General features: G+C 40.6%; 1 protein-coding gene across 3 annotated transcripts in view; it reads right to left on the bottom strand.

The window, feature by feature from the left end:
• CELF2 (CUGBP Elav-like family member 2) overlaps positions 1–14047 on the bottom strand; it is a 241067-nt gene extending 227020 nt beyond the window's left edge. For all 3 annotated transcript variants that reach the window (XM_054399924.1, XM_054399923.1, XM_054399925.1), the window contains exon 1: positions 13974–14047. In XM_054399924.1, coding sequence (XP_054255899.1) covers positions 13974–14047 — 74 coding nt within the window. The remainder of the gene's footprint in view (positions 1–13973) is intronic.
• Between the last annotated feature and the right edge of the window lie 305 nt (positions 14048–14352).

Below are 14352 nucleotides of genomic sequence, written 5' to 3'. Positions count from 1 at the left end.
TGTTACCACCAATCAAGAATTTCAATGAAAATAATACTATAACTAAGAAAACAGAGTAATTACTCCAACTTTATTTATATCCCTCTCAATTACAAATTTTAGCTTGACTAGTTTCAGTGGCAAGCTATTGGAAACAACAGCACTAGCTTGATCATCAAAAGGCCATAATTTTCAGTGAAAAGTACTCTAACAGAGGCTAACAGTGCTGGTTTCCTGTATCTGAAAGCTACGGTACTGGGCCTTATAGTTTCATTTTTATAAGCTTTATAATGAGGGTGGAGAGGATATGCATTCCATTCTTCAGCTGCATTTTTGTTCCACAAAGACTGCAATTTTCAGTCTCTTGAAAATGTAATTATAGATAATGTTTGCATCAGTGGCAAGAACACAATGAGCACATGGGGCATGAAAACTCCACTCAAAACACATCCTCTTAGGTTACGAAGATTGTCTTCTGCCAGCAGTGGAGGCATTTCAACAAGCTAACATTCAGTATGAAAGGACTGTGGTTTATACAAACCCATACATACATTTTGCTTTTACTTTTTCCATTATTCCACTCTTTGTATACGAAACCTACATAAACCAGAACAAAGATTAGTTTGAGCCCCTTTGAAAATCTGATGTCTATAAAAATTTTAAACACATTAAATAAAAACACAGAGCTATACCAGTACAGCTTGTTCAAGTGACTGTACATCTTGCACTTGTAAACGTAAATCAGCAAACAAAAAGGTACTGATGCTGCAAGAGTGGAAGTCACTTTGAGACAAGCTAACCAGGTTCAGGTTAGAAGTGGGACTGAAGACTGCTTCAAAGATGACATGATCAGGAATTTTAGGAAAAGAAATTAAGCATCTGACTTGGTCAGAAGATCAACCCAGAGTAAATTATTTTTAGGGTAACACAAAATGTATGTACCTGATATTAAAAACTAGATTTGTATTAGAGGAGTTCTGCTTCATATAAGTTAATCCCATCCTAAGTAAAAGTGATTTGTGCTTCTGTATTCACTGTAACTACTTGTCCATCTCAATAGTAAACCAGAAGTAGCCTGAGGCATAAGTGATCTTGATGCTGCTTTGGTGCTACTTCCAAAATATCCATCCCTTAGAGAGCACTGAGCTCCTTGACTAAGAAAATTAACCTGCTTTCTAAAGAAAACAGAGTTTTACAGAAAGAAAGAAGAGGATGCATATTTTCACATCAGAACAAAGAACCTGCACAGTATCCCAAAGTCTCACAGATGATGAGGTGTGAGGAGAAAGCAGACCTACAACTTAATGCCACAAAGTAGTCTCCAGTCAGTACAAAGGAGCGAGAACAATGGGCGGTCAGTGAGCAGAGAACCTCGTCTCACTAAAGCTCACAATTTAACTGCAAGTCTTTTGAAGTTATTAAAATCATTGCCATAACAGATCAGGATTGCTTTTTTAAAAAAGGAAAACATAAGAGAGGATAAATGAACGCCTTAAGACCCTGAAGGTAAATCAAGATAACCCCAAAATAAGTTCTTATCAACCGTAACTCTCTCTTTCACAGAACATTGTGATTCTTAGAAACAGGAGCAGCAGTGGCAACTAACTGGGAGTCCTAGCATGCAGCTACCAAAATACTTTTACTCCAGAAACCATAGGAAGAAGCACACAGTTGTATTTCATAAGCAAAGAGATAAATCAAATTTAAGCTCTTGTCACACTGAATATGTCCAATCAACGTTAATTCTTTGTCTTTATTTGTCCACAGTGCAGTTGGATCACAGATACAGAGTGCTTGGAAATCAAAGAGAGTCTGCCCATCGACTCAACAAGCCTTGGATTCAGTCCTGATTTATTCACAAAAAACAGTCTTTCTGGAATCAGATCCCTGAGCTGTTTCTAAACCATTCACGTTGGTTGAGTTTTACCACCAGGTTCACTGTATATAAAGTCAAACACTTAAAGAAAGGGCCATAATCTACTGAAGCCTGTGTATGTCTTAATGCTTCATCTACCATGCAGCCACACATACTTACTATATATAGGGGAATAGCATCCCCGTAGAAGTTACACCTAGACACCTCAACATTGAAGCAACGGCTCACACACAAAATCTGTCAAAGCCATAATTTGGGAGAATTTCCTAAAATTTTATTAAATTTAAGTCCTACAGAGGTTAACCAGGTCTTCTCTCAATGCTCGATATTGCTGGCTGAAACTCCCAGCTTATCACGTGGAATTAACAGATGTCCTTCAGAAAGGAATATTACATAGATCCATAGTGCTTTGCATGGGCTAAGTAGGGCAGCTTGTGGTTGTGGAAAAAAAACACAACCATGATATTGTATTTGGTTCATAACTGTTGTATGAGACTGTTTTAAAAACAGAGCTGAGAAAACCTAATAAAATTCCAATATGCTGTGTCCAAAAAGAACAGTCATAGTTCCAGCAATTTTCAAGATGTAAGCCACTAGCTGGATAGTAAGAATATAAAATCATTAAGCAGTTGAGATCTAAATTCGGGACGCTTTTCCACATTCAAAAGGTTTCTCTTACCTCTCTTATCAAAGAAGGGGAAAAATAAAGTACATGTTTTGCAGGTATTGATAGGAACTTCTTCTACTAGAGAAGCTGGGTAGGAATCACAGAGGTGTCTGTCTGAATATTGAATGGATGCAGATAAGGGGTAGCAGAGCAGGGTAGTTCTTATCTTGCAAGGTAGGAAAGGGAGAAAGGCTTCTTGTAGGCCTGCAAGGTGGAGCACAGCATGCTGAAGGCTCTCAGCATTTTAAACAGATATAGGCAGGGCAAATGGCATATGTCAAGGACAGGGAAAAATATGACATGAAGTAGTAAGAGACTGAAAAAAGTACTTTAACTACGTTGGTGGATTTTTAAAGTGCCAGATGCTAAGCTTCTTCACTGATAAAAAAAAAAATTAGAAAAGTTTTTCAGATAGCTCTATGAGGGTTTTCATTATTTACAGCATATTATAGGATTGGATAAAAGGGCTTTGTTTGCTGGTTCTTGGCAATGTGATTATTTGCTGTTAAATATTTACAAATTTTTTTGCCCAAAGAGTTTTGGAGAAGAAGAGGGAAGTTAATTTATTCCCTTCTAAGTTTCCATGAAGCCTTCCACATTCACACTCAGAAATTATCAGCAGCAATTTTGCATTTTCTGGGATTTGAGGCTTTGCTCGGCTTAAAAATAAAATCTTCATTCCTGTTAACACAAATGATGCTCCACTTTTTAAACATAACGTTAATTTTAAATGATTATTTTCTCTGCTAAGTAATCCTGAATTTGCATCTTCTATGAAAGTCTGTCTGAATACGTACCTTCCTCCCCCTGCCATTTTCTTCTGCGTATCTACCTTTTGCAATATTCATCTTACCCAGGAGCCTGGCATCTTTCAGCTCCAAATTGACTCCGTATCTGTGGCTTCAAACTAAACAGGATAATCAGAGACCTGACCGGCTGAAGTCAGCAGCAGTCCTCTGCATTTCCTTTCCCACTTGAGTAGAAATGGAGTGCCTAGGGAAGCTCAGAGACCTTCAAATCCTCTGAAGGCCAGCAAAGTAAAGAACTCTAAGTATCCCCTGATGTGGAGGTGAGGACAGAGGAAGCAAAGACGCACAGAAACAGGCAGAAAGTCTCTAGCTCCTGCAGAGCTTCCAGGTAGCAATACGAGCATCTTAGAAAGCTGAAAATTGTTCCTTTCTGAACCCCAGTGTGTATCTTTTGCTAGGAGCAGACTGCTGTTCCTCAAGAAAGACACAAGCAACGATGATGCTGCTGCAGGACCTTTCCCAAATCTGTAACTGTGCACTCAGGGGGAAGAAGAAACAACCTAAAGGAGCCTGAAATACTGCTTTGAAAAGACAGGGATCAGCCAGTGCTGTTGAAGACTGCTTGTGCCATACTAAGCATTGTAAACAGTAGTTCTGGCTAGAAAACAGATCTCACTCCTTACTCCTGCGTTACTGCACGCTTGTGCCAAGGGAAGGGCTTGCAGAGAACTTTGAAGAGCTTCTTCTTACTTGATGACAGCTAGTAACCCTATGTCCACATCTATAGGGCTGTGCTGTAAGAGCCAGAGCAGAAAAAAAAAAAAAAAAGATAAAAATGACACAGATTCTGCTCCTAAGTCATCACGCTCTACAATACATAATAAAGCATACAAAGTCTCATTCCATTCCAGTGAAATACCCCAGGAACAGCACACACAGAAGGATGGTAGAAAAAAAATGTAATAAAACTCTGAGGTTTGCCTTTTCTATACAGCCTTGTCTTGAAGATAAATAAATGTGGTCTGGCAAGTGAGATACCAGGCTGTACTTAAGGAATAATGAAATCAGGCAAACAATTGTTTTAAAAATCTGTAATACAGTGTTAGGCTTTCTTTGACTATATCTGAGCACTGTTATGAAGCTGGTGCATTTACTCTTTTCTCCATAGACAGTAAACCAATTTAAAAGGAAAAGTTGTACTCTGTCTTCTGCAGCCAAACAATCGAGATGTATATAGGTGAAAGCTGTGAGCCCTCAGGCGCTGAGATGAATCCTTCTCTCTGGCAAAGGCGAAAAGGTTTGTCAAGAACAAAAGAAACTCCCTGCCCCAACCTGAGATGTGTGAACATCCCTCAAAAGAATAACCTGCCCAATTAAGACTGACTTATCTTCCACTTCATCATCAAAATGGCAAAGCAGTCTGCTAGCAAGGTAGAACAGTATCTGAAAAGTTAGTTGCCTTATGTTTCTATGTTGAAGTTCACTCTGAAGTGAGTGATGGGAAAAAGACGGAAAAAAAAAATCATTTATACGATTGCAATTCATGGTTCAGAGCTGGACAGCCTGGCATGGGATGCAAAGCCCAGCATTATGCATTCCTCATTCAAGCCAAGCGCCTTTAAAACCACTGGAAGTTTGGCTTGAGCAGGGATTGCAAGCTATAGTTGGTAATAAAATATCAGATAATTGTGCTTTATGTGTCCAGAGATTGCCTGTTTCTAAGAATTGCTGCACTTGTCATCTATTTTTTCATGTCCTGCAAAATTAAGTGCTAATTTTATTTCTTCTTCTTTCCCCTCATCCCCTCCCACTCAATACTGATCTCTAAAAGAGGCTAGCAACTCTGCACCTGATGGAGAAAGCCAGCGCTTACCCTACAACCCTCAAATTTCAGTGCTTCAAGGAAAACGTGGCATTGCATGGGTCAGTTTAGGACAAGGAGAATTACTTTTGCAATTTTTCCCTGGAGAGACCACCTTGACCAGCGGCTATCCAGTGATTAGGCATTTATGGTTTTGCAGCAAAATCTCTGAATCAGTCCCCAGTAAGGACAGTTTTAAAGACTAAATGCATACCTAAGCAACAGCCACTGTAATTCCCCCACCCCCCCCCACACCCCTTTTTTTAATTGTTGTTTGGTTGGTTGGGTTTTTTTCTGACAGCAGGGAGTGAAAGTAGTTTAAATAGGCAAGTTGAAATATTAAAGTTTCCAAACAATAAATGCTTGGAGGAAGAAACTGAAGTAAATTTAAAAAAAAAAAACAGAAGTTCATTTACTGACTAATGACATGATCAATTTTCTATAGGTATCACACAACGATAGGGGTTATAAGGGACCTCTGGCGATCTAGTCCAACCCCCAGCTAAAACAGGTTCACCTACAGAAGGTTATACTGGACAGCATCCAGACAGGCTTTGAATGACTCTAGAGATGGAGACTCCACCAGCTCTCAGGATAGCCTGTTCCAGATGTTTATACAGAAACATTGCAGAGAAAATTATAGATTATTTTTTAGCCCTGAAAGACTTCCCAAGGGGATCAAGTTGAAATGTTAAAATCAGGCAAAACTGCAGCCATCTCACTTGTGATTTCTACACCACTTTGTCTGAAAACCAGGTACAGAATAGGGTTTTCTTTAAGTGATAGCCCCTGGGCATGGAGTGTATTTGACAACTATTCAGATTCCCAATGCTTGTTCGACAATCCATCTGTAAAATATTAAAAAAAAAAAGTAAAAAAGTGCATTTATTGATGAAGGGCATAGCCAGATGTCTCTCTCACTAGCAGCAAACTGCAGGCGAAGGCTACCAGTTCCAAGAAATTGAGTGAGTCAGGAAAAAAAAAATAAGGAGAAAGAAAGAGATCACTTGATTTTGTAGATTTTCAAATACAGTTATCCTCTGCCAGAAGTTAATAACTTTCAATTATCTGGGTCTGTTTCATGCAAATAAAGTGCACTTACCTCACACCAGGCCAGGCACCCTTGCTGCCACCAGACCAAGTGCCACTGAGGTCTGGAGTCAATGACACAACAAGTGGTGGGTCAAGAAATAGGAAGCGCACGTGCATATTAAACAAGAATATGGCAACATGCCTGTGGATTAAGATGATGAAAGATCTTCAGTATTTTTCAGGGTTATGAAAGAAAAGATAGCTCTTGTATCTGTGACTTGCAGTCAGACCGAACTGTTTCAAAGGCTATAGGATGTAGGAACAGTGTATAAGAAAAATCATAGCATAGTCTGGGACAGAAAGGGTCATGCTTAGCTCAAAAGGAACTGCCTGTTCTCCCATGATGGAGATACCTAGCTGCACACACCAGCTAAGAGGTGTGTGCACCTGGACACTTATCTCTTACCCATACAGCAACACCACTGTTGTCTAGAGGCCAGTACACTTAAGGGGAAAGAAATTTTAAAAGTTGTAAATTAGCATTGCTGGGAGATAGTAATTGTTAAGCCCTTCTGTCAGGACTATATTTTTTTGATGATGCTAACCTACACAAAAAAAGGAAAATAATAATGATCAGTAGATCACTGAAGTAATTTACATAACAGATCTTTTGCTGCATCTCTGGAATAGCCATGGTAGTGGCCTTTAAAACCCCAGGGTAAGAGCTACAGAACAGCTTAAGAAATTAGCAGAGTACTGAAGAGTCATAAACCAAAATACCCAGGTTGTTGTTGTTTTTCTAGCAAACCTGAAGTGGCTCAGCTCGTACAGACTGACAGGTTAAAAAAGGACATGAATACCCTGTATGCTCCTTCACACAGGATGAGTGCATCCCTGGTGGGAGCAGGGTGAGCTGGGCACAGCTGGACACATTGATCTTCTTTTCGACTAACCTGGGCACAGCTGGACACAATCTCATCCCTTCAAGCCTCACCAAAGGCAGCAGGGCTGGTGCATTTACAGGCACAGTGTAAGTCTTTTGCCCTGTCCTAAGACATAAGCGCTTTCCTTCTGGTGTGAAAATACGCTGCCCGGATAGTAAGCAATTGGTAAAGACAAAAAATAACACTCAGGAGGCCAGCTTGGATTCCTCCTTGCTGCTTTTGCAGCAGTGGTTCTTCTGGAGCACTGCTTTTGAACTTGGCTTCGGGTACCCTGGCCTGTTATCAGAAACAGTGTGGCCAGCAAGACCATAGCAGTGATGGCGCCCCTGTACTCGACATTCGTGAGGCCATGCATTCAAATACTGTGTTAAGTTTTGAGCCCCTCACTACAACAAGGCCATTGAGGTGCTGGATCATGTCCAACAAAGGACAATGAAGCTGGTGAAGAATCTAGAGCACAAGTCCTATGAGAAGCCACTGAAGGAACTGGAGAAAAGGAGGCCAAGGGGAGACCTTATTGCACTCTACAACTATCTGAAATGAGGTTGCAGCGAGGTAGGAGTCAGTCTCCCAAGTAACAAGAAATAGAACGAGAGGAACAGCCTCAAGTTGTGCCAGGGAAGGTTTAGATGGGACGACAAAAAAAACTTCTTCCCCTAAAGGTTTGTGAAGGACTGGAACAGAGTGCCCAAGGAAGTGGTGGAGTCTCCATCCCTGGAAGTACTTAAAAGGTGTGTAGATGGGTCACTTAGGGACATGGTTTAGTGGCAGACTGGGCAGTGTGAGGTCTGCAGGTTGCTCAATAATCTAAAGGTCTTTCCAACCTAAATGACTCTGATTCTATTACTGCCATTTGATAGGCACGGGCAACCAGGCAAGGAAGAAGCTGTCCCAGGGCAGAGACCAGACTCAAGACACTCAAGTCTTCTTCAGCTGAGTTGTAAGAGGCAAGAGAATGTAGCTGTTCTCTTCAAAATAAACTGGGTTGGTGTTGTTTTGTTGGGTTGTTGGTGTATTTTTTTCTTTTTTCATATTTGTGTAAATCCAAAGGGGAAAAAAATTAAAATCACCAAAAAAGCGCTACTGTAGGCAAGTCCTTTGTGAATTGACTCATTTAGGCATTCATTTAAATACAGTAATTAAGATTTAACACAAAACAGAAGCTGCTTTCAGATGTCATTTCGAAGGCCAGATGATCTCCTCTTTATTAATATTATAATTTTTAACTATTGTCAGATGATTTTTCAAGGATCAAGCTGTGAGCAGAGAGAATACACTGCTGAAGTGTACCCTATTTATGCACCAGAGTCTCAATGAGAATGTCAGATTGATTATAAATCTGTGATACAGAGAATGGGATAGATCTGTGATACAGAGAATGGGATAAACTGCACAAGAGAATCTAAGGATGCTTCAGCTAGACCATAGGAGAGAATTTATAGCTTCAGCATATGCCATTCACCTTTTCTGCTTAACATCATATGGACAAACACAACTGCGTTTAAGGCAACATATTTCTGAAAACTTTTACGAGAAAGCCAGCAGCTTACTGCAAATGAAAAATGAAATCCTTGAGGGAACACAAGCACTTCTCCTCCTTTCCATAGGCATGCAGAATGTGGGAACGCAGGGGAAAGCAATTAAAGTATGATGATTCTAAAGGGGAATAATTATTTCACAATTACTTGAGAACATTACATTTATTGCTCTAATTAGTTTTTATTTTCCAAATAGGCATTCTTGTTCCTTCATTTTTCTTACACCTATGAACGTTTTTCCTGTTTTCCCACTTTGCTGAAAAAAGCTCAGCCTCGCTCTCCATGTGTATTCTGTATTTTGTGACTTAAGCCTTGGGTTCACCTTGCCTTGCCACCAGGTTGTTTTAATCAAAGGAAACCATATCATGAGACGCAATATACTTTGTAATTATATGAACACAGTAGAAAGAATCTGCTGTGGGGAACGCAGTTTGTAGAAATGAAGGAAAAGAAAAATCACCTCACCACTTTACAAGAAAAGGTTTTTATATGTTTAAACTATAAAACAATGTTTATTTCTCTAGAGAATTATCTTACCAAAGTATATTCCTTGCATTCCAGCAGCTTTTAAAAACTAAAAGATTTCGTACACCTTTCTCCTATGTCAGTTGGGTCAAATATTTTTATATTAATCCATGAATTAATTACAAGATTTGTATAGTCCAAATACTCATAAGCTATCAAACATCCTAAAACGCCAATGAAATATTTAGAGTTATCAAAGGTTTTTAAAGCCATCATAACTGATGATTAATTTGGATGATGAATACCTGTGGGGGAGGCTTAAAAACTTGTGAAATCATATCATAGGAAGTGGAAGATATATTTAAATATTAATGTGATGAGAGTTAAATACTGAATGGGGTTGTAAGCAGCTCCTAGAAGAGATGGGGAGGAAGGAGACCATGAAATGAAAATTACTCCACATCCTAAGATTTATTTTCTTTGAAGCTCTTTGTCAACAATCAAGAATTTTCTTCTCCTTTTGTTTTCCCTCTGTGGTATCCCAAGGGGTCTGTCATGTAAGTAGCTTAAGTAACAAGTCATAACACTTAAAATAAAGCTATTACTCAATCAAATTTAGAATAAAATGCTAGGGTGAGGATGAGTCTATGGACTGAAAAACCTGCTGATACCCAGCTATCCATTTTCAGTTAACAATTCATGGCTTTATATGCTATGTAAAACAACCCAAACATATAGTTGAAAAATTATTTTTGACAACAACTTGAGTTTTCCCTGCGGTGAAATTTAGGAAAAAAAAAGTTAATTTCATTATCTCCAGTTTATGCTGGGAAAGAAGTCCTATTTTGCAGGTTTAGTGCAGAAAGGGAAGTTTTTGGTTTTTTAATGTTCAAGAATGCCCTGTGAATAATGACATCTCTTATTTATTAAACAATAAATACAAACAAACATAAAGTATTGAAAATTGATCTTCACTGCCTTTTTAACCAGCATACTGCAGATATATCTGATTTTGGCTCATCTTGGATTAAAAGAGGCAGCAATTTAAAGCCTAAATACTTTTACGCATAATTGCCATGCAGCCCATGCATTTGCATGCACACTGCTTTAAGCATCACATTTTTTATTGGCATTATACTTAGTTATCAAAAACTAAAGCTAAATTTGAGTTTGTCTCAGTAGTAACAAACACTATTACCCATTTACATTAAAGGTAATCCCAGGCAGTGAAATGTGTAAGACAGAATGGAAAAATCTTTGGTGGTATTTGGTCCTTGAGGTCCCTTCCAACCCTAACAATTCTATGATTCTATGAAATCAATGTGGGAGGTTACAATGACTAGTATTTAATCCTCAAAGCAATCACTTTACAGCCATCCAGTTGGCATGTACATGTAAGCCAGTGAAATTACTAAGCAAATTACATTGAACTCATGTTTTATAACTGCAGTTAGTAATCATTAACCCTCTCGTACCCTGTCAAAATATACACACACATTTCCACATCTATTTTTTTCCTTCAAACTTGCTTCTTCCACAGTTAACCCACACAGGCCATGCATAACATCTCTCAAACAATTTCTGAGCCTTTAACTAAAGCATTAAGCAGTCTCCTTGCAAGTATTTACGAAAGTTAGAGCATCCAATTTGCCATCTGCCCTCAAGAACAATAGTACATGCATCTTTAGGCTTCATATAGTAGAACATCTATTTTCCTATGCCATTTCATTAATTATTTTTTATTAGTAAAATTCAGCCACTGAGTACACTGACATCATGCATTCAATTTAATTTTACTAAATAGTCATGCTCAAAGAGTCTAATATTCTATTTTACTTATATTTAGCTAGATAATAACAGCAGCAAAATTGAGAAGGAAGCAACACTTAAGAGCAATTAAGTCCCACAGAGGTAAGAGCATTTTAACTTTCACTATTATCAAGCTGGCAGTTAACTTCCACAATAGGTATGCAATGGAAGTTACTCTTTGAAAATTCCCCTTCTCTGTTGCTTGTTATAAGAATGGATGATTCTGAAAACAATTCCTTTTACTAATAATTTTTAAACGTGCAGAGAATGGGAAGTGTAAGTGATACTGCATGGTGCCGATCTCATAGAACATCTGACATGCCACAGGCATTAAAAAACAAAAAATTCTAGCTCTGCAAATTTTTGCTGTGAAAGAGTTTTACATGTATCTCGGTAATTGCCTCACTCTAAGACAGGATACTCGTTAGACTGAATTAAGCTATACTCAATGGCTAGGCCAGGTGGTGAGGTTAAAAGTTTTGTGCAGCATTGTAACTTGGAGCATGCTCTGTGTTGTGCCACCCTGCTGAACACTGCTGGCGTCTCACTGCATGTCTGGGGTGGGCAAGCTAAAGGGTAAGGTGCATACAAGCCCATGACCCCTTATGCGTAATCAAACTGCATTCTCATCAGCACAGATTAGTCCAAAGAGCTGGGGAACTTGTAAATAGAGGCATATCACCATTTGACTAGAAGGACAAAATAAAGATGTTCTTCGATAATGAACTACAGAGTTGTCTATAGAAAAGCACTGTAGCAAAGCTTTCACAGACAGCATTTAGTTTCAAGATTATTTTTATATACATATTTTTTAGGAATAGAAGCTCCCTTAGTTAATAGCAATTTGGCCTCAATATTAATTTGTATGCATGACACATGATCGCTTGAAATCATACGTCTTCACAATTAATTAGATCAGCAGCAAAGCAAAGCTTGGTTAACACAAGGAAGCACATCACAACACGACCACTGACAGTACAGGAGGTAATTTTTTTTTTTCTTCAAGAGATTACAAAGTCGCTCCCCCAAAATTTATGAGAAACCAGCATCAAGTCCTATAAGAACATGTGTATTTGGCAATTCCATTATTAAAATTCCGTATTTAAAGATCCACTTGGAAGCTGACATACCTCTAGAGCAATTTTTGTTTCTTTGGACACACATTAAGATCTGCATCTGACAAACACTGACTGTGTTTCAAGCTGTGTTAAAATATATTAAGGATGCTTCCCACAGAAAAGAAGTATAAAGACAGCAATACAGAAGGAAGAGTTTGACATGATACTTCCCCCTCGAGGGGCAAGTTGGAGATAAAGTTATATAAGCCTAAGTGACAACAGGGTATCATCAGATGCAGTTAATAGTGCCCCTGAGCTTGGAGATGTTTGTTAGCAGTATCTTTTCTGACTGCCTGGAAGGACGGCAGGTAGAAAGTCTAATCAAAGGTAAAATGACAAAAACAAGAGAAAGCTCAGCTGTAGCAAGTCCCTACAGAGTGCTACAAAGCAAACAGTAGGTATCTTCACCTGCAACTTTGTACTCTAGCATTAAAATCTATACAACTTCTATGCAAAAGGTGAGAAATAGCACGTTATCCAAAACCAACTGCTGCCAATAAAACCAGAGATCTTACAATGGGAAAAGCAAACAGAACTCATTTTAATTTAAGATCACAACACAGAGACCAAATTTCAGCATTTACACAAACACTTTGACGCCCTTCAAGGACCATAAAAATAATGTAAATCACCCACACCATGTAGCTTCTCCCCTGCCTCCTTCCCCTCTCCCACACGCTTATTAAACCGAGCTAGCTGGCCACTGCTGACTATTCACACGGAACCTTACGGGTGCAAAGGAAAGCACTTCGCCTCAGGAGAAAGTTTGGTTGCCAGTAAAGAAGGTAATAGAAGTCTGAATAGTCTTAGATGGGGGCACAGTATGCAACCTGATTTTTGCAAATCGCAGGTGACAGTCTCTGGAACACGCACAGGGTTATTTACACATGTAACTTAAACGCTGTCTCAACCAGAATAGCTCCAGTACAGAGTCAATGCCAAAGTCTCTCACTTCATTCTAATGTAACTCAAAACCACATTTGTCACCTTGATGAAAGAAGAAAAGGCAACTAAATAAAAAACATTCAGGATACTGTAAAAACCCAGCACAGTCCTCAGCCTTCCTATCTTTCAGAATGTGACTGTTTCCTCATTTCCAGCTTTTATTTTTTCATATAAAGCTTAGGTTACCTGAAATTCCTTGTCAATGCCCAAGAGGGTGGTAATAGAAACTTTCAGACTGAGATTAACGGAGCAGAAACAGGCTAGGGAGAATACGTATATTTTCTAAAATTCCAGCATCCAGCACCTTCCGATAAACCTTATCCCCAGTTTAACTGCATGTAAAACACTCATCCTTGCCCTAATTAACACACTCCGTACCAGGCAGCTGCCGGGGACAGGAAAAAAAAATAATCAAAACCAATCAACCAACCTTGCTTTCTGACTGGTCTTATTCCCTGTGGCTGCTTAGCATTTCATTACAATTTAGAAACTGACGAATCTTTTTGCAAAGGGATCTTTATTCTGCCGGGGAAGGGCTGGGGAAGCTCGGGTGGGTCCGGGCTACGCGCAGGGGACAAGTGTCTGTGGCGGAATTGCCGCTGAGCACGGAGCACTCGGAGCCCTGAGCTCGGCGTTGCTCCACGTTGCATCAGCAGTATATAACCCCCACCCCCACCCCCCTTACCCTGCCGCCCCTCGCCCGCCTTTGCCGACCTGCCGGAATACTAAACACCCAGCTGCCGCCTTTACGGGAGAGGGGAGGGGGACGACGACATGGAGACCACCAAGTGACTTGGGGGGGAGGGGGAGGGAAAGAGGGGGAAGGAAAGAAGGACCCCCTTCTCCAGCGGAGGGCTGGACGGTGCGGGAAGGACCCAACCGATGCCCCGCCGCAAGGGGCTCAGTGCCGGGCGGCAGAGGGGTACCCGGAGTCGGGGCAGGGAGCGTGGGGGTGGTGTATAGCCGGCGATCAGCCCCGCCGCCACTTACATTCTGTCAGAAACCAGCAAGCGGCCGTCGACCATCATCTCCGGAAGGAAATCCAGCTTGAACGAAGAAGTCATGCTGGGCTCCGGGGACGCCGCGGCGGTCTGGAGGGAGGATGCGGCGGTGCTCGGCGGATCCCACAACTGCGCCGAGCGACGGAGAGGCAGGCACAGGTGCGGAGGCCTCCCCGCGGCAGCCGCCAGCCCCGGCAGTTGTCACATTTCTCTCCCCCTCTCGGTTTTTTTTTTCCGCCAATCCCCTCCGAAATCGACTGCTGAGGCAACTGTCCGTGGAGCGCCAGGTGCTGAGCGGGGAGGCGGAGCCATCTCCCCGCTGCGGCTCCCCGTTAACCCCTGCGCCCCCGGCGGGGCCCGCCGCCCCG

Source organism: Indicator indicator, chromosome 3 (assembly GCF_027791375.1).
Source record: "Indicator indicator isolate 239-I01 chromosome 3, UM_Iind_1.1, whole genome shotgun sequence".
Classification (NCBI taxonomy): Eukaryota; Metazoa; Chordata; class Aves; order Piciformes; family Indicatoridae; genus Indicator; species Indicator indicator.
Note: the sequence above shows the minus strand (reverse complement) of the source record. Positions and strands in the feature narration are given on the sequence as shown.